The following is a 22058-nucleotide window of genomic DNA, read 5'->3' as shown; positions in this document are numbered from 1 at the left end:
CACATCCAAACAGACTAAATGTCACCACAGATTCAATTATCCCACACTGAACCCAAGATTCATACGTGTGTAGAAACCACTGGTACATGGGTAAACAAACCCATAATTTGGTCAAGGATCTCTTTCTCGCATGTTGGTAATGTTGTTGCTGATTTGAATTTACAGTGGTTTCTTGCAGCCATCAAAGTTTATCTAACCTTGAAACTTCCTAGAAATGGCATTTCAGTGACTTAATGTGAAGCAAATGTGCCTGATCAGCAAGCAGTTTCAAATTAGTTTCAAATTATATTCTCTAAGTTAATATTACACTTTACAAAATAAAGTAAAATAATGTACATGGAAATATTAAAATCTTTCTTGAGACATAATAGTCATTTTTTGCTGAGAACAGTAACAGAGAAAGCACTGGAAGAGGAGTATAGGTGAGTCATCAATGCTGGCTTGTTTTACCAATAATGTTGAGGATGCTCGTTGTGTTCAAAAGCTTTTGATAAGCACATTACTGGATGTAATGTGTATCAGTGAATTGTATTGAAAAGATATAAACGGAATGGAAACAAGAATGTAAGACTTTTTTTGTTTTTAGCTGTGTCATAGCAAAAGCGTAAAAAACATCAAGGAAATCTGGGATTGAAAAACAGAGGAAGAAAAATCACTTCCGAAATCTAGGATGCCCATTTGCATCCTTATAACATGATAAGTACAATGTACACTTTAGGTTTAAAGAACAGTAAAAAGACTAAAACAAACAAAAAACTTCAATAATCCAAGCTACAGGAAGCTTCCCATGTTATTAATCTTTTCTGGGAGACTTCCAATGGGCTATTGCAGGTGCTGCCCCCAATTATCTTCCAGGTTTGAGATTTAGGAAGTAAGACTTCCATGCTCCTTTAAATGTCTGTTTGACAGGGAGATTCCTAGTCCCATAAGGTCATGTGATAAAATAACCTGGGTTATCTGCTCCTCTGGGTCTGACAGAACCTGCATGGGGTTTGGGGCAGATAAGAGCCAATCAGAAAGCAGAACACTGCCTGTCAATTATCTAATTTACATATTTACTCGCTCCATGTGATTAAGAAGCTAATCCACAGCAGATTAGGTTGGGCATTGTTATTCACTGTAGAGCCTGCCTGTCTACATATTTCACTGCCCAGCCCAGTCTTCTCTGTTTGACCTGTGTTATCTCTGTTTACAGGGCCACTTTTAATTAGTTTGTATTAAGTCTATTCAGAGATGAAACTCTGAATTGGTAAACAGCACTGTCACAAATCTTGAACAGGTGACTCCAAGGTTACACATAGTGAAACACATGGCAAGTATTATTTTTCCTTTTTAATCGAAACGTCATGAATTACAATTCATAAATATGCATGTCTTCAGGAAAAACTTCACTGTCATTCAATCAGTCATTATAATACTTACTTTAAACAATCAGGAACAGTTTAGACATGAACATATATATTATGTAGACTGTATATATATATACAGTCTACATATTTAAAAAAAGAATGGCTACTGAAATAATATCCCCCTGCTTCTATATGTTTCTGCCACCCCTAATATTACAGGTTGCATAATAACAAGGTGCAAGACTGCAGTCTGTTCAAATAATGCCATTGTTCTTATCATAGGCAAGATACAAACAATCTACCTAAGTATGAAACATTCTTAATGGCCTTAATGGAAAAGAGGTGTTTTTTTTTCTTTTCATATTCACCATTTCAAGTGTACTGTGAAGAGGCATAAACTTCTGGTCCTTGCCTGAGAAGATTATTTAAATGTCATTTACAGTCATGACAGAATGATTCTTCCTTGCCAAAATGAATCCTAATGCAGCCCTAGCATGGAAATCTAGATAGATGCAATATATTTCATGCTCATTGAGATTTGACTATGGTGTCTTTGATGTACTCTCAATCCACCTTCATACCGTACTGTACAGTATCTCAATGCAAAACTCTAGCTGGTCCTTTGTCATCTTCTACTCCATTGAACACCCCAGACAGAACTTTTGACATGAGCATTGCTTTTATTTCCTTAACCCAAAATCCAGCAAAGAGGAATCCATCTCACTCCACATGACATGATTAAACCACTTCCATCCTCCTCCTGTCTTCTCTTGCAACAACATAATGATATTAAGGTATACACCGCAATCCATTTTCAACTCCCTCTTAGCCCACCACTTTCGCTAGCCCTTTACAGATGGTGCCCTTTAGTTCTCCTCTTGGCATTTGCACATATCTTGCAAGTGTCCAGGAAATCGATTCATCTAAAGTCTGATACTCTGGGTTCAGCTGCCCTCAACACTCAGGGGATCAATGGTAGTTTAATACAAAAACTGGTCTAGAAATGGCTGAACCTTCAGGATTGCCCTCCATGCCCCCCGCAATACCTTTTGAAAAGAACAACCTAATTTACTTTGGCAATAAGTGGTGAGAGAAGACAAAATGGCTTATGAGGATTATATCAGTCTTTGAAAAGCAACAACATACTCTCAAACACAGTACCTTTCTTGTAAAAAAAGCTAATTTATAAATACAGGTGTGGATCCTCTTTTAAGTTTAAAGATTAAACCATCAGAGTAATAGAATTTTCAATATATTGCAACATTCTTCCACATGAAAGACATCTCACTCTGGCTGCTGCAATTGCATAAGAGCAATCCACTTTTTCAGCAATTAGCAAGAGTAGCCTTAAGTAGATTGGGAGATTACTTATTGTGAGTTTATTTAGATTAAAGTGTTCTGATTTCAGAGTTATTTAAGAGGAAATGTACTATTAGTAGCGTCTGCAGCTCATACTTTCAGATTAGTTGTGCGTGTTCATTTTAAACTATAACCCATTTTACACATTCACACATTTTTATTTTTAAAAAGTCTCACAGAATGAACAAATGAATGAATGAGTGGAGAGTTGTTTCTTTTGGGCTTCCACACTACCTATGTGAATCTGATCATCAGTGTAAGAATTTTTAGGTCATCCACCATAGATTAATCAAACAGCTTTAAAGACAACTCAAAAGATGCTTGGAACTGAAGATGAAATTCTTCCTTAAGGAAAGCAAGAGGAAAACGTGTATCCATCCAAAAAAGATCATACCAAAACAACCAGAAGGAAAAACAGGTTCAGAAAATATGACACAAGTCCCAAGTTCTAGCTTGTGATTGTTTTTTCCTCAATCTTCTGAAAGAACACATGCCCCTTAAATGCTGCACGGAGGATGAGAGGAGAAACACATGAATAGATGAATGCGGTAGCTGCCAGGTATATCCATGCATGCTCCAAACAGCTTCACTTGGTTGAAGAAAGGAAACATGACAAAAATTAACATTTATTTGTTAAGGGCCATAAATAATAACACAACTGTCTACAGCTGGGCCACGAAAGCCCTTGCTGCTGGGTGCATTAATCACAAAAAAGGAAGAGAAGAAAAAAATATGTTGGCTCCCTCGTGGATGCATCAAAAAAGTGTCAGTGATTTATTTATTTATTTATTTTTTTACCTGAAGAGGTGTTACAAGAAATTTCATCTGCTGCAACGAAGACGAATTGATTTCTGCAAGAGAAGATAAAATTCACAATACCGCTTGCTGACTGGGCAATGTGCTGCCTGCCGAATTGAGTAGATGTCTGAAGATGGGGAGAAGGAAGGGTGCTGGCGGTAAATGGATTTCAACTCACGAGCAAAAGGATCTGAGTTTTTAGCACAGCCCCACACGCAAGGAGGCCGCAAGGAGTTATGGAGCACAGACATGCTGGGTTTGATGGCATGGAGGGGGACAAAATGATCAAAATAATAAAAAAACAATTATGCACAGTAGACGTGATTAAGCCAGTATTTCTCTTGTGACTTATTCACATAATTATACACTGGTTCTGTAATGCAATTTTGAAATTGACATGTCTGTACCCTTAAAATATTATAAAATGTAACAAATGACCATTTAATGCAAGCATGCATCTTACAGCGCAAACTATGAAAAAAGGCTATGTGCACAAAATAACCCATGCATCATAAAGAGTGCATGCTGATTTCAAAGACTTTGCAAAAGAAAATTCTTGGGACCATAGCTCTACTGTGGAATGCTCACAGACGGCTTGCCAATCATTTACACAGATAAGTAATAGATTCAGCGCATTTCACTGCATTTCACTGAGGTTTTTGTGGTAAGAAGCATGCGCTTCATGAAACACCAAGATCATTTAAATGTTTTTTTTCAATGACAAGTGAGTTACTTCAGTGGTATGTGTAACATTACAGTTACAAAGAAAATATGAAACTGAAATGTATTGTATCTGCATCACATTATACGCATGATATCAATGTGTCTCTGTTACGAATATATATATAAATACAAATGTAATATTTGATTAAAAATCATATTGTATTTGTATTTGATTACTTTCTCTTAGAACATCAGTTAACGATTAATGTATGTGATGTACATTCTGATAAACAAGTATTTATAAGGTCATGAATAAGCTGTACCCAAATGGATGCACAAATATCATTATCATGTCATGGTCATTCAAAGGCAGAATAAAATACTGTTAGTGGAATATAGTGGGTACCTGTTTTTCCTACACTACTAAAATTGTACAATATTCCTAACATTACATTAGTGCTACAGTTCATTTTATTACAAAATGGGTACACAAGTGCATTTCATGATGTGTATGATGTGGTGCAGCCTGACCTCAAGTATGTTTGCTGGTGGAAGTTCCAATGTATATCACCTGCCCAGCACCACTCAGCTTCACCCTGCCAAACTTCCCTTTATTGACTCATACATACTCCAATTAGATTTGCTCAGAACAACTAATGGCACTTCAGACTGTCTACTTCTAACAGATGTTAGTTAAGGCCGTTTTTGAAATTGGAACACGAGAAAAAAGCCAACACTTAAAGGAGGCTATTCAGTTTGTCCACCTTTTCATTTGTCTTAAATTCAAGCAAGTGTTACTTTTATTTTTTAAGCATATTTGTCATTAATGTCTAGCACTGTAAAGCTGATTTAATGACAGGCTGCAAAGTGAGAGGATTGAATAGCACTGATGCTCACATATGCCACAGAATTGTGTTTTTTTTCCCTTTCTCATTCTCATCATCCTCCCTAACAATGTAAATTTAAACATATGGATCATCTTGAACTGAAAACGAATACAGTGTACTGTATATGCTGTGGATGCTGACTGGAATTGTCAGTTGCATGTATTGATTTTGGGAAACAATTGCGCATCTCTCAGGCATAACAGTAGATTTTCAAGATAAACATCAATATTGTATGGATTTGACTCCATATAACAATATCTGAATCATCTGTAACAATTAATGAATATCATGTCCCAAAATGTTTTGTGGGCTACCAGGGGTTTTAATGCTGTGCAATCTAGAAGCAAGATGAAAGAATGGGTGCTCTCTTTTTAATAAGAATGATCTGGTTATTATGAACCTGAAAGAAGAAACATTTTAATGCTTAGCTGTACTGTTTTGTAAGTTTGTAATAATAAGCTAAAAAGGTATGCTAATAAATCTGTATTTTCATTGACCTACTCTTACCTAATAAAGTTGGAGCATCTCAAAGTAATAAAATATGGAGAGTTAAGCACATGTTAATCCTTCAATTATCGCAGCCTCTCTTTCCAGTGTAACAGTTTCTCCTTTTATCACTAATTATTCCAGCTCTGGATTACATTTACTTTCAGTTCACTATATAACAGCGGTTAATTATATTCTGCAAGCCAATAGGTACTCCTCAGCATTTAAAAGTTGCCAGCTTAACTCCAGAGATTTGCACTAAGACACACAAACCAAATGACATCAGATACCAAATGATTCAGATAATGATCAAATCTGTAGAAATTCAGATACTTTAACACCAAACCAATTGAATCAATCAATGAACATCTGAAATTCTAATGTAGGAATAATGTGTGAAGTGTTTGAAATATCAATTATACCACAATACTAGCTTAGCGTTTTCTTTGCTATGAGTCTTGAATTTGTGTCATTCTAATGTCAGTGCAATTTATTTCAATGTGTGTGTTCAATATCTGTGCAGCATGTTAGATTTTTAGACAGTAAGCCTAAAATGTACCAGCACAATTCTCTGAAATCTGATAAGACCATTAATACCGACTGTTGTTCATACAAACTTTTGTGACATGATTGCCAGTATGGCAGTGAGGGTTGTAACTGTCATGAGGTATGTACAAAATACTAACCCAAAGGGAAAATCTAATGAAGAAAAAAAAAAGACAACTGCCCTGTTACACTTAACGCATCACTTATGATACTTAAACTTACCTGCTCTTCACATACTTAAAATACAATAACTTATTCATGGCATATAAATAAATACAACACGGCATCTATATTAGGATATTTATGATGTTAATATTTACTATCGCTATGATCTAAAAGAAATTAACCATTAATTCCACAATCAGTGAAACAAAAGTAACAATACGAGATATTAAGATAATGTCTAAGCAAAGTATTGCATGATTTGTACCTATTTAATGCTCCCCAAATCTGGAATTTAAAAGAAAGCTAATCATGCTGTAATTAGAAATATGTTTGGGATTGCCCTCTGGCATTGCTCATTATTATGAACCCTTGAAAAATTTTCCTCACACACTACCATGCACAAAGCACATTATGCCACGGGTCAGCAGAGCAAACACTATGGCTGGTCTTTAAAGGGAACTTTCACAAAAAGACCATGTGCCAAGCATATCAGGAGCTTCCTGCAAACACCAGAACTTTGCTTTCTTGAAACATGAACAGCATTACAGTACATCTAAGCCAACTACAGCATGTGTAAAATCTCACCAGAAATACAAACACACACACAAACAAAACATTACAACAACCATTACAATATGTAGGAACCAAAATAATAAAAGCACATTATCTATCATTTCCTACACAGTAGTAGTTTGAAAAAAAAAAAAATTGTAATTATAAAATAATAGTAGTATTGTAACTGTTACAGATACAATTTCTCATTAAAATGAATCCACAAAATATTACATTAGAATGTAGCTGAGGTTTTGCAATGTGATTTAAACCACAGTGTAGTAAAACTGAATAATGTGCCTCTATTTTGAAGAAAATCCATGTATTTTCAAGTAGTTGCTGTGACTACATATCCCATGATGACAGATACAGAACACATCTGCATGTATATTAGGTGGGTCATAAACAACGTTTTGCTAACACCGCCATAATTCCTCAAAAACTTGCATGCAAGATACTTATGTGACATGCAAGATTACAGCCAATGAAATCCAAGGATCTACTACAGTCTTGCATGCAAGGGACAGTAAAAGAAAAACAAGAGGAAAAAAAAAATCAAAACCAAATATAGCCATTTTACAGGCTCTCTAATCTTGCATACCAACAAAGGTTTTGAAAAAACAGCAGCTGTCCATGCAAGATGAGAAACCAACCAGTGGGACATTTACCCTTGCATGCAATGTGGGATCTAGTTTTCAGGCCTTTTAAAATCTTGCATGCAAGCCAATCTGCAGGCTTTCTGGTATTGTAGATTGCTGTCTGAACAGCACAACCAATCTTCAGACTTCCAGTCATATTCAATTAAAGTCACAGCCTCTTTTGCTTACATGTTCTAAAAATAAACATAAGATCAATGCTCAGACAAGATTAATCATTTCAATTTGAAGATTTCAAGATTTTTAACTGCATTAAATCACATAAATGAACTTACTGCATGTATTTGAGGATAATAATATGCTCCTTCATCACTTACACTGTGACATTTAATGTCTCCTCATAGAATGTTATTCACATTTTATTTGGGAATAGTAGCATAAAACTGCATAATGCAGTTATGCAGTTATAATAAGGTAGGGCATGGATAATAATACAGTAACAAATATACATTTCTAAAGTGAATTGAGCCTCTATCCCACCCAGTGTCCAAACACTGCAGTTTTAAGAGCCAGACTCTCATTGGGCATATTTCTTTGAATGCAGGATGGGAATTGTACAGATAATTTGAGAAACTCCCGAGATTGGCTGGCTTTTCTTCCATGCAAGATTGTATCAAACCCTGAGATTTCATTGGCTGCAAACTCCTGCATGCAAGGCTTATCTGACTTACAGCAGTGCTGGCCCCTCATACACAAGTGTATATGCGTGTTCGAACCACTCCTCCAAAGTGATGACATTGACACCATTTAAACAACACAAAAATTATTACAAGTTCAACTTAAAGGTTGCCCATAAGCAAAACCTATATTCTATTTAGATATTGATGTATAATAGTTGCACAATGAATAGTGAGCGAGTGTTCGGTAAGTACCTCTCCAGTAATGTAATGGGGGCAGTAAATAATCCAGATCAGTCTGCAAAATGTACTTTCTCCCTTTGTTCTGCCAAACACTCTTGCTTCTTTATTTATAGAACTGTCAAGTCTATCCCACTTAATTAGTCAGTTACAGTTGCTGCACTATTCCACCACTGCACATTCAGCAATTACATTTACTGTGACATCTCAATTGATCTCATTTGCCAATTACAGCACTGTGTATCATGATAGGCTCTGTCCAAATTGGAAAAGGGAATTATTATAATAAATCAGCCTGGCCTTTCGTGTTAGAGGCTCGTTGGGAATGGAAAAGGCAATTGACCCGAGAGGAATAGCTGTAGATGCATTTGCGACAGTCTCCAAGAAAGTAAGCACATCTACTGTATAAGGAGCTGTTTAAGGTCATGTGTTCAGGAATAATTTGTAGGCTGTGTGTCTGACCCTGCATGTTAACAATGAGCTGTGAAAGTGTCTTACCTGTCACTGTAGGCAGCAGCAGTGGCAGTGGCAGGTTGAGCATATCTGTAGGCAGCATAACCGCCCTGAAAACAGAACGCAACACATCTCACATACCGAAATTCACTTAAGTTCACTCATTTCTTTATGCAGAGACAATTCGTAATTTTCATCACTTATGAGTGTTTAACAGTACCAGACAAAAAATAATAATGTTTTTTTTCATACTGGTGAAACAGCACATATGGGCAACTTATACACAATATGAGATCATTTTAAGTGAAGGTTTGGGGCTTCATTCATTTTTTATCGTGATATCTATGAAGTTACTGAGGTAGTGCACTGTGCAAGTGCATACTTTTTATGTAATTTGACATAATTTTGCCATACTCTTTTCATCCTTAAGATACCACACCACAGAGAGATGTTAGTTTAGTTTAATTTTAGAGTTTTCATTTAATAATATATTTTAAAACATATATTTTTGCTATGTTTCAGTAGGGAATAAGAAAGAATGTTCAGGAGCTATTGAACACTGGGCAGGAGATATTAAGCACCATGGCAATAATGGAATTTTGGCTGCACTGAGCATCTGATACAGATATTTAAAAAAACGTTGGTTGTAAAAAAAAGGGGGGGGGGGTGCAAATATATAAATTATATATATATATATACTGTACATCAGGCTCATCCATCCATGATAGTCTCTGAGCTCATGTGGGAGTGTGGGGAAAAGCAAATGCAATCTTGTGATACATACAAATGCCTAACGTGATTATTTTCCCACAGTGCTCAAAGAAGCGGTCACCAAACGGAGGATAGGTATATCCTTCTCCAGCTCATTATCGTCATACAGATGGTGGGGTACCTTACACCAATTTGCCTCTCACTTTGCATGTTTTCACAAAAAAAAAGGAAAAAAGTCACCTGAGCAAAGGTAAATATTGTTGCTCCCCTTGTGTTTTAAATATTTAATCATTTTCTTCTTTTGTGTCAGCAACACCTGAATATGTGATGGCTGATGTGCAGTAATATTCAAAATAAAAAAGAAAAATGTGTCAAAGCCAAGTAAAAAGTACATCATTTTATATATGAGTTCCATACATATTTAGATGTACACAACTATCAATGTCTACCATCTGGTGAAAATCATCTCAGTGGCTATCTGAATAACTCAGTCAATCAAGGAAGTCACACGGTACCAAAACATTGTGACAAGTGGTCCTTAGCCTCACAGTCTCCAGTGGAATGAAGCCAATTTGTTCCACCAATGTAGGCGCTTGATCATGGTCAGCACAAGGCATGGCCAAGTTTGAACCTGGGTCATGTGACTCAGCCTGTACTTGGAACAAGCACCTTAATTGTTTGAGCCATTTGGGAGCTATGGCTCAGCTTTGAAATTTACATGATCTGCATGATCTGAGCACAGCAGGGAGTTCAAGGTATGATTGTCTAGATAGCGATATCTAGTCACTAAAAAAATCTTCTTGCAGTGATCATTGGGTACCTGACTGCAAGGTGATACATGAATTAAGTCCTGGGGCCTGCCTTTGATGCCTTTCCTGTGTATTCATCCTCATGTGACAACATTCTGTTGGACAAATCATATGCTGATTCTGCACATGAAGCAATGCATTTCTTGTAAGATGAGAGCGTGACAATTATGCCATGGATGCTCTCTTTGCCAGACTTAAGACCTGTTGAATGCTTTTGGGATGAGCTGGGATGGCATGAGGCCACTACTCCTGACTCAGAGATGAGAGAATAGAGCCTCTAGGGTCAGAATAACACACAACAGTATTTTGAGAATCACACAAAACAGCATTTGCAGCCTGGTCCAAAGAAGGTGGTGGCTATACATGCTTCCAACCTGTAACTTTCACAGTAAAACCCCTGATGATGAAAAATGACAATCTGCCTGTACAATTGTCCATGTTTTTGTGCTTCAAGTCTCTTGGCATGACTTTAGCAAGTGACACTGCCGAATGAAGTTACCTATTTCATGTCCATTCAATAAAATCTCAGTGCACTTGCAACAAAGTAGGTTTTATAATTGTTCTAAAATTAACTTTGTTAATGTCACAGGTACAAGTGAAATGGCTGGCTGTGAACAAACCACATAGGAGAGGACAATGCATTGATTTAGTCCAAGCTCCAACAAATTAATGACATAAAGGCACTGTTGCACAATACTCTTGATAAGTATGGCTCCTTTCTGTTTTCTTTTCTTGAGTTTCATTGGGTATTATATAAAGAGGTTTTAATCATAGCTCATCATTTATGCTCTACTGTAACTATACACTGAGAGAATAGATAGATAGAATGTTTGGTTGTTCTGAGATGTTAACTGGATTACCTATGAGATTATAAATTATTACAGAATAAATGTCTTGTCATTTGTAAATTTGATTGCATGTAATAGTAATAACAGCTGTTAAATTAAACAAACAGAACAAGCAATTGCACACTGGAAACAATTTGTGTGCAATGATGCATTAATTATCAACCTGTGAAACAAAAGAGTTTCACATTCCACAGACAACAGTTAACATACATCAGCCATTTCCACATAGATCTCTGCATGCAAAGGATGGCTTGTGCTGCTGTGAAAATCCCTCTTTAGCCCAGAAAGCTTAGTAAAAGAAACTGCTGAAAACATATGACAAAAGAGTCATGATTGTTTCATGTTATAGGATGAAACGATTTCCACTATGTATGATTAGTTCTAGCTGCTGTCACAAAAGCTTCAGGGTGAAGCTTGAGAAATGAATACCAGAATAAAATTGTCTTTATACAAGTATGTTCTATTTACAGGTTCAAGGGCCTATGCAACACAGAAACATCTGTAACAATTAAATATTACATTCTAAATAAAGGTGTAATATACATAATAAAAGGTAGCATACTGACAACATGGACTGTAAGAGGACTGAAGCATTGCAAATGGACAATGTCTTCATTATTTATATTATTGGGCAGTGTGTGTAATGATACATCAATTCCACAAATCCAGATAATAACCTTCCTTATTGTAATATGTGCCACAGATTGGATTATATATCAATTTAGAGGGTTTCCCTGGTGAGAGTCAGAATCTCAATGTATTTTCTTCTCCTTTATGCTTTCACAGTGTAATTTCCCTCCCCTCATCAAAAATTTACCAAATGTACCCAAACAGTCCACAAAGAATGGCTTGTAATAAATATTAGTAATGTTTCCTAATACTTTCTAATGCATATTTAATGTTCATATCAATTTGCAGTAATCAATCTCAGCCACAGTGGTACTCTTCTAATGGCAAAAGAGGAGAGGGAACATTAGATGAGCTTTTTGTTTGCACAGTTTTCACTCATTTTTGGCCCTATGCAATTTATTTGTGTCTTATTTTTCCCAGAGTGGATAATCTGGCAGATGGGTCAGACACACAGTAGACACCCCTCCCCTCCATCCAATTACATTTAAAAAAAAAAAATAGGAACAGGAAAAAAAAAAAACAGGAAATAGAAAAGAAAAGATAACAGATTCTGAGAACTAACAGCCTGAGCAAAGGCTGATTTTTCAGATGTTCTCATTGTGCTGCAGCATTCACATGGATATGGTGCTTATGTTTACATGCTTCAACTTTAAAGCTCCTTGGGCATAGTGGGAGGAATTTACAGTCCATAAGACCCAAAGGAAATTAATGGAGCATTCCATAAGGGATTCTCATTATACAGCCACAACACAGAGCTAGATACAATTTCCATTGCAATCGGAAGCATTTCTCCTTCTGCAGATTCTGTATGAATATTTATTTCAGGTTGCTTTCCATAATCAATCTGCGACTCCAGAAGCACATTAACTTTTGACATTCTGCTTGTCATGAATGTTGATGGCAATTTACCCATTCTCTAAATAATAACATGGAGCTATGTCCATATATGAAATGAAAATCAAAGATACTACACTTTTCAGGTTAATCTGTCTCTGTCACTGCTAGCATTGCACATTTATGAGAATGCAGGTATTTGTGTTGCTGCAGCATCCCCCTCACAGTTAAGCATTTCCCCTGATATATTATGCCATTGTATAGGTATATTTCCCATGCTTATTAACCTTTGTCCTTGTATTAAAAAGCATTTTGTAAATCCCCAGGCAGTTTATTATTTACTACAAACAGGTAATGGATGCTTGGATGCTTCAGAGCTGTTTTTCAGGGGAGTGTACAGCAACCATGTATTTGGGATATTGCACTTTGATTATTTTCCCAGTTAATTTACATGATCTCAATCAAGACAATGTAAAACCGTTTTTTTTATCTACGAAAGACTGCTTGGCACACACTGCTAAAATAACAAATGCTTTCAAGGTACTGAAGCAGTGGGTATAGCTTGATCCATAAGCCTAACAAAAAAATAGTGCTAATCAGATTATTCACAGTGAACAACAACAACATCAACACATGCTTAAATATATTATGGTAGCCTCAATCAGATTTTTCTCTTGATAGAGTAAAATCTCAGAAAGCATTGTACTGATGACTGCCTTAAACAATTTCCAATGCTCTGCGGCAAAAAGAGAGCATGGAAGGAGTGAAAGGTCTTTTCTCAAAGAGATATTTCTCCCTAAATTCTTTATGACAGATCCAGGAACAGTAAATAGACCAAACAGAGCTGTTCCAGAGTAGTAAACTTGTATGAGGAATGGCTGGGGTAATGTTCAAAGACAGCATGCACAGCAATGAATACTTACATAAATATCTGCACCATAAAATCCATCCTGGTATACAACACTGGAAAGATGCACACACACGCACACACACACACGCGCGCGCATACACGCACACATACACACACAAGAACACTCATATTAGTGCATGTCCACATGCAATCATCATCACCATCAACCACTGCTCTGCTAAGGTTAGTCTGGTTAAAAAGAAATGAAAAGGAACAAAAAACACACAAAAAGAAGTACTTCAAATCTGGGAGTGACTCACAAAGCATTCCTTAATTTTGGGGCTAAGGAGGCTGCAGATTCATCAGTACACAACAGAACAGAGAGCTAGTGCATTGGGGGAAATGCGGTATGATTTATTAATACACAAATCCGGCTATATGAGTGTTATGTTTTTCCCTTTTCAATGTTATTCCCCTTTCAGTGTGCTCCTCATCCATTTAAAATCTTTCAAATATAGCTGCTGGTGTAGAGGTATATGTCAACTACTGCTTGATGCACAATGCTGTTCTGGTGGTTGCATATGTTTCACCCATTTTTCCGAATCCTGGCCCTGAGAACACACTGTGTATGGAGGTTTTGGTTTAAACTGCTCTGTTCAAGTATATTTTTGATTCATGATTGTAGCTGAGTGGTAATTTAGATTGTACCACTATTTTAATGTGTTTACTGTTGATCCATCAAGTGAATGTGTTGTTAATTGTGTATTTTTGATAAAAGTAATATGAATTTCCTCTTAAACTGGGGGTAGATGTTTCAATGACATTTCATTTGTTATTTGCTTTAGTACATTACTACAGTATGACAATTCAACAACTGATATATGAAGCTGAGATTTGCATTGGTAATAATTTGTTTAAGTGGCACAAATGTGGCACAAAATATAATCTGAAATACGCGAACACTGTTTTTACATCCATTGATACATTTTGTTGCAAGGGATTCGTATCAGAGTAATCAAAAGACGCCAAATCCAAATACATATTCAATTGACAGCTCAGTCAGACCAAACAGGCTAAGCTCTTTCGGAAAAAAGTATAGATAATGGGTCCACAGACCAGGATTGAGCATCATACTAATGATGGTACATGTCAAACACAGGAAATTCACAGCAGCACCCACAACCCCCTAGAAATGATATCATTGTGAAAATAATTGTGATCCACCTGCTCATTATCTGTTTTTATCTCTGAATAAAGGGCCCTTGTGCAAAATTGTTCCAGATATGCCAACATATACAAGATTCGTATTTCAGCAGGCCACCACTTTAGAGATTAAACTGAAGAAAGTATCACACTGATACCTCTGGGGAGAGATCAATTTCACATAAGTTGTAACAGTTCTAATTGTTTTTAAACCTTTAGATTCAGATGTCATTCTGATGTAGGATCTCTTTCTTTACAAAATACATTTTCAGTTTCTTATGTGAGCCAAGTACTATCATATGCTCAGTGTGAGCATAATACTGCTTTCTTTCTACATGTTTTGAGTCATCTCAAATGTATGATGCAACTCATATTTCCCTATGACATATAGTTATAACGTTATAATGTTTTTGCGACTGTGATATGTAATCTATGGTCTCACATAAAATAATACAAATACATCTGTTGCAAATGGAGTATACATAAAATGTATAAATGCAATTCATTAAAAAAGAACCCTTTTTCAGGAACTAAATATTTTAACAGACAAAAGCACATATCTATGAGCAAAGCATGTTGATCTATGTTTTAACAGAGAGGACATCTATTAAAAAGCTATGATGCCGAAAATAATAATCATATTCTCTATAAGTATTTATATAACAATTATGAGATAGCAGTGGATGATAATGAAAAGATAAAATGTAGTACACCAAGGACTTTCACATTATAAAGATTTGAGGATCCCAGTTGTAAAAATGGGCTCAGCTCCTGAAACTGACTGAGGGGATTGTAAAAGGCATGTTTTATACGAATGAACTCCGTCCAGCCTCCCTAAGCACCCAGTGCTTGCGGTCTTAAACCTGAAAAAATAAAATAATAAAACTAATCTGTGACTGTTCACAGCTTTCTCCTCTCTACAGCATTCAATCTCTGGGGGAATTTACATAACAACATATGACATTGAAAATGCTTAAAGCCACCAACCATGACAGTACAAATTACAGTCATTTTTCATTACTCTGTGCAAGGTGCACGTCTTCAGGCCTTTGGATTGGTCACATGCTATGTTGATTTCTGTGGCGAGGTAAGACCATCATGCATTGCACTGCGATGTGCCCGCTTAAGCATTTACTTGTGGCAGGGCTGTGCAATAACAGAAGGGCAGGGTACTCACCCTCCATAGGCAGGGATGGGTGGAGGGGGAGCTGCTGCCCGAAATGTGTTGTAGACTGTGCGCCCTCTGCCTCTTAAGTGTGCCCCTCTGTATGCTGCTGCTGCAGTTGCAGCTGGGTATGGGAAGCCTGGCACTGTGGAAAAAAAAATACAGAGAAAGACTTCATTTGGAATTTTTTTTTTACATTTTAACATTCAGCTAAGACTCACCTTTTCCCAGGACCTCAGCTTCACTTGTTCTGCTCCATTAATCAGTGGAATAGTATTATTTTCCCTTCAGCCATTACGTGCGACACATTTCTAGAGACCATGGCTTTCTTGCATTTCACAAGGAACTGAAGGTGGTCTGGTGTATTTGCCCACCACAAAAACAGTTTTGTTACCATTTTAAAGAGTTATCTGTAAAAAAAAAAGAGTATTAAGTGGCTTGAGAGCTCTAAAATGTAAACTTTGGCTTAACTTCCCCACTTTTCTGGGTTTTACACTCCAAGTGTTCATACGCACTGTACAACCCTGAACCTGAGCTTCCTTTGGGATCAGAACAGTACACTATTACCCCAAAATAGCAGCTAACCAAAGCAATTTAACAGAAGGGAGCTCAACATTAATGGGGGAAAATCTATCATTACTTCTGTAGCCATGATACCAATATGAAGCTCAGGGGGTCATGTTCAGTCAAGTGCATCACAGTTAGGGGTCACAATCGAATCATATTACAGTCAAAATGGTCATAAAATAGTAAAAAATGGGCGTGTAAAACATCAGCTAAGATGTGACATATTACAATTGAGGTAAGGTGCATATGGCTTAATTGTCCTCCATCACTGTCAGAATATTTAAATTAGACTGACACTAAGAAAAAAATGATGGGGAAAGATATGTAGGTGGAGGTATCCATGGTGATTGGAATGGCGGTGGAGATATCCACCGTGCAAATATGTAAATTAAATTGCTACTTGAAAACACCGAAGCACACAGAAACTTTGAAAAGCACTGTAACACTTCACATCTTTTCACCACTGAAGAAGTGCATGCAAGCCATGTGAGGGTGTGCACCTTCTCTGATTTTTTTTTCCCAGTTTTGAAAAGATTAATTTGGTTAGACTAGGGGAGTGTCAATATAGGCTTGATTATAAAGTAATTTCAAAAACAGTTAAACTAATCTAGATTTAAAGTCACACATTCAGGATAAAAAATAAAGTGTTTTAAGCAATGTACTCAAGTTTAACTCATTCTTTAAGTACATATTCAAGAGAAATTTCCACTAAGCTGTTTGCAAATGTTTCTAACAAACTGTCCAATGACTGTTGATGCTCTCAACAGATAAAGCCTGGACCTTTTCCAGAACTTAGAGAATGAATAGACTCCCAATATATACATATATAATATACAATATACAATATATAGAGGCAAAACAGCTATTAACAAAAAGAAAGCAAAGAAAAAGGAGACAATGCTGGTTAAACAAATTCCAGAGGAACAAGGAGAATCAAACAAAAAGGAAAAGGAAAATTACCATCAAAAACTAACAAACTAACAGTTTTTCAATGTGTATCTTAAACACAGATGATTTAACACTTTTCATAGCACTGCTGTCAACTAATGTACCTAACTGTAACTGATGTTGCTAAACATTGTGTGCAAAAACAATTTTTACTCTATTTTCTGCTAGCAGTAAAAACTGTATTTTTCATTACTGTGCAACATAATGAAAATAATGTAATGTAATTCAAATAAACACAAATGTGATCCCTTCATACATAATATCTATATCAGTAAAGATATTACCACAGATTTGTATGTTTTCAAGATTCAATGGGAAAAAAAAATCAAGAAAATAACTAGTACAGAATCCTGAAAGGTGATTTCATTTTCACACCATTTAAGTCTGTAAAGATGCATTTGAAAAGGTAATATTGTGACGACTATTTGTAATGACACTTCACATGATTAATTCAAGACTGAAGGGAATATGTGTTGTTGAATGTAAGGATGGGTGGTGTTTTATATGCCAATTACAGTGGAAAGTATTCCATGGCTTTAAATAATGAATTCAATAGAAACTTTACCTAGCAAATGGGGCTGATAAAAGAGTGGATAATTAGGGAAGCTTACTTGCTCACAAAGAACAAGGCTGTAATTAATCTGTCTCATCTACTGTCACCTTCTTATTCAGACCCTTGGGCTTTGCAAGAGCCCCCTCAGCAGTGAGTATGGCTTTTTCTTTGATATTCTGTTGAGATTTAGATATTTCAAGCTATACCCTTGAAGCAGAAAGCCACAGAAGAAAGCTGGACACAAATATAGATTGTGCAATCTTAAAAATAAGATAACAGTTACATAGATTCTATTATATGCTTGGCTTGCAGGTTTATACAAATATTAGTTTGTTATTTACACAAAAAAAATGCATCACCAAAAATCAAGTAACACGTGTTTTTTAGTCATTGGGAGGATTAGATGTTCCCATCAATTTAATCATGCACGTTCTTATGCTTAAATTATGCTTAGGAGATAATTCTCTTTTATATAATTACGCAGCAGTGCTGGAATTCAGTGGGCTTTGCAATTTGTCCTCACCGCTGAGCAAAAACTTTACCTTAGTACTACTTAGAGACCTATGAACCAAAACATATATTATAATGAGTATGAACCAAAGTGATTTAGTAGAGACTGATCAGACATGTTTACATTCATTCAAGCGTCAATTCAAAATATGCTGTATACACATTTATATGGGAATGAGTTATAAAGGAAATACATCTGTGAAATATATTGGACATGAATATTTACAGGATAAACAACTTAGATTATGCTCTTTCATTTAAAATGGTAAGCGCTCTGCACTGTCTATGGCCTGAATGAAAAATGGAAATGTACAGCATGGAAGACTACTAGGGGCATAAAAAAGAGTGTAAAAGTTTTAGTGCTGAGGGAGAGATTAAAGTGGAGCAGATGCAGAACCCAACAGGAGGCAGATTCTGCATCAGAGCCATAAACATATACAACTGCTTTATAGGGCAATTATTTTTCTAATTTGTTTTGTGTTTACAGGTTTAAGGGAGAGGGCCCATATGTCTTTGGGAAAGGTGTTCTATCAACCCTGGATTAAGGACCTCCTTCCTTGACATTCCTGTGTGCATATCACTTCTTTGTAAAACCCCTCACATTTAACACAACTACTTTTATGAAAGAATTATTAAAAAGCTGCAAGCTTGTTTCTCTCCTAATCATCTGTGACTAATCAAATGTATACGGCCTGTTTTTTAAAGATTGAAAATAAATATTCAATATATAAAGGGGCTGCTGGCCAATTCCAGAATGGCAAGGATATAACCCTTCTTGATTCGTCATAGAAAAATACGCTGCAAAGCCACAAAGCGATACTGAGGAGCATATAACAAGTACTGTCACAACATATGGCAAACCCTCTTTTTAAAGTGCCATGCTCGCTTTCAGCAGATTAATGCACATTAGAATGCTGTAAAAGAACAAATGTGGAGTAAATGGAGAACAAATAGATTCTTCACCATTTGTCGATGGCAAGGAGGAAACACGTCTGTACCATGTTTGCAAAATAAGTACAATCAGATTTTTTTAAACTGTAAGTCAAAGGTTTGAAACGCCTGTCCTCTTCATCAAAGAATGTTTTTGTTTTTTTTTTAAGAAAAACTGACAGATTATTTTCACATACTACAAATCGTCAATATTGGGACATACATCTTGATGTAATGATCATTACAGTAAACCTTGTGCTTTTATATGTTGGACCTCTCTAAAAATCACCCAGTAGAATTACAACTACTAATAATCACACAAAGATTGATTTTATCTAAATAATAATAGCATTAAAACATGCAGACGAGTAAGAAATAAAAAGCAAAGCAAACTGCAAGCAAAACTACGCAGTATGGGAACCATAATACTGTAAGAATTATGGGGAAATCTCAAGGTGAGACTGCAGGTAGGAGACTGAAAACCTCAAGATTAGATCACTTGGTGTGCACTGGAATGTACCTTTGTTCTTTCATTTTCATGTTTGAAGCATCCTGCTAAATAATTGCTTTATAGGTTTGTTGCCCTGAAGAATGCAAATAATGCACCTTTGTTAAGCTCATTGTTTGTTGCAAGAATGCAACACATTTAAAATCACATGCTATGATGTGATAAAGTATGGTGTTTTTTTTATTTTTGGATTCGAAAAATGTTTATTTGCAACCACAAACCTTTCCTCTTCTTCTCTACACTATCCTCAGGTGCTTTATCACACACTAGACACACATTTTAGGTGACTTAAAAGAACAACATATAATAAATGTTCAATCACCACTCTACATACAGTATGTAGGTGTACATTTTCATTATATATATATATATATATATATATATATATAATGTGTGTGTGTGTGCGTGTGTGCACCACCCACCCACCCTGCCTTGACATAAATGGTTCTTGGATTCGTCGTTAGGCAATTTGTGATTAATTACCTCTCTGCAAAATGACATAGCAGAGGGAAATTGACATACCCTTGATTAATTAACTTTTTATGTAAGGCAGTTTCTAGCAAACAGAGTGTGTGTTAATTGAATCCTTTTGCAGTTCCTTCTTCTGGGTAAATAAAATGATTACCCACCTCTAATACATAAAATGGTCTAGCTTCATGACATTTTTATACCCTAGTTTTGAGTAGGTGTGTCTTTAACCCTGCAAAATGCTGAAATAAATACTTTGGTATAGAGTAACATAAAATATGTTAACAAAGCATATTCTTTTGTTAAACAGTTGACTAAAAGATCCATGCTTTGGAGCAACTCTGTCTACCTTTAACTATAATCAAGTATATTGCGCCACAAACATGGCAACAGTGAAGCACTGAAAACGCAATTGTGGATTTAATCACAGTCATTTTTCAGCAAGGACACCTGTGACAGAGGCCAGCACTGGCTAAAGAGGGTAAAAGCATTCTGCAAGAACTTACTGGTTCCCTCACTGCACACAGCTGCCCCATGGCCATTTCAACAGTGACCTCACATTAAACTGAACAGCATATAAGATATGGAAGCTAGTTATCCTCTCATTTACAATTGTGTTTGGGGTACATATCTGCCAGCTATCTGTACCATAACCCTCATTGGTCATATTTCATTTAGGATTGAAATATTTTAAAGATGGCAGCTTCCTTTTACTACACGCTTCCAGCCTCAGGTCAGTGCTTAATCTTTTTGATGTGCATGCACACACATAAATCCCTCACAGGTCTTTCTGCCAAGCCACACAATAAGATAAGACTGTGACCTTTACATGAAAACACGCGGCTCTTGTCGCATATTGTGAACAGCTGAGCTTCAAGAGTATTTTACAAATAGCAATACTAGATGTATGTTGTTGTTACAGGCACTTCAGGATCTGTCAACATCCTGGGATTCCCTCTAGGAATAAACGGTTTACCACCTTTCAAGGGGCATCCTATCTATGTATTGGTGTTGGCTGGAAACTACTAGGCTTTGTTCCCAAAGCACAGTAGTTTATTGTTCTAATATCTGCCGAGCGCAAAAGTGCGAGCTCTCTGGTGAATCTGTGTCTGTTATGTGCTTGCTTCTGTGAAAATAATATCTCAAGACATTAAAAACAAATACGTCAGGGGGCTTCCAACAGCGCACAGTACCTGGCATTCAAGAATGCTGTGCAGAAACTAAATACATATATACACATCGAACTGATTTATGCTTGGCATTGCAGTTCACATATATAATGCATGACATATACAAAAAAGCATAAAAAGTCGATGAATGATTTCTGACGGGAAATATAAGCGGCACAATCCACCATCTATCTTGCAGACACATTGGTAGTGCAGGCATTTTTTGTGTCAATGTCGATTAGGATTTGTAAGTGTGTATAGTGTATCCTTTCAATATTAAGCCTTTGGCTCCCACTTCTGTCAGGTACTATCAAGAACAATTAATGTAATAGCAGCTAATTTACTCAGCCCCAAAGAGGCTTCCTCCAGCACATGACTTGCATTTTAAGAGAGGGATGTCTGCGTTTCTTTTGTGTGCAGGCGGCAGTGTGAACACTACTCACTGGCCTGCATTACGATCTATCTACTGATCATGATGCCAGGGCAGAGTGGGCACAAACCACAGGGCAGCACCCCACTGAACAGCCAAAACAAACATGAGCAGAGGGACGAGAGGAAGAATTGCTTGTTACAGACAAAGCCAA

The 22058-nt window shown here is 36.4% G+C and overlaps 1 protein-coding gene across 16 annotated transcripts in view; it reads right to left on the bottom strand.

Annotated features, from left to right (window-relative positions):
* Positions 1 to 22058, bottom strand: part of LOC118775956 (RNA binding protein fox-1 homolog 1) — a 206753-nt gene that overhangs the window by 9660 nt on the left and 175035 nt on the right. For 9 of the 16 annotated variants that reach the window (XM_036526029.1, XM_036526037.1, XM_036525950.1 and 6 more), the window contains exons 8-10: positions 15834 to 15966; positions 13527 to 13566; positions 8817 to 8881 (exon numbers count right to left, since the gene is read on the bottom strand). In XM_036526029.1, the coding sequence (XP_036381922.1) occupies positions 8817 to 8881; positions 13527 to 13566; positions 15834 to 15966 (238 nt within the window). Of the gene's footprint in view, positions 1 to 3506; positions 3560 to 8132; positions 8183 to 8816; positions 8882 to 13526; positions 13567 to 15833; positions 15967 to 22058 lie in introns of all 16 variants that reach the window. The other 7 variants (XM_036525967.1, XM_036525983.1, XM_036526006.1 and 4 more) reach the window with 5 other exon arrangements.

Source organism: Megalops cyprinoides, chromosome 1 (genome assembly GCF_013368585.1).
Source record: "Megalops cyprinoides isolate fMegCyp1 chromosome 1, fMegCyp1.pri, whole genome shotgun sequence".
Lineage (NCBI taxonomy): Eukaryota > Metazoa > Chordata > Actinopteri > Elopiformes > Megalopidae > Megalops > Megalops cyprinoides.
This window is presented reverse-complemented; position numbering and strand designations above follow the sequence as displayed.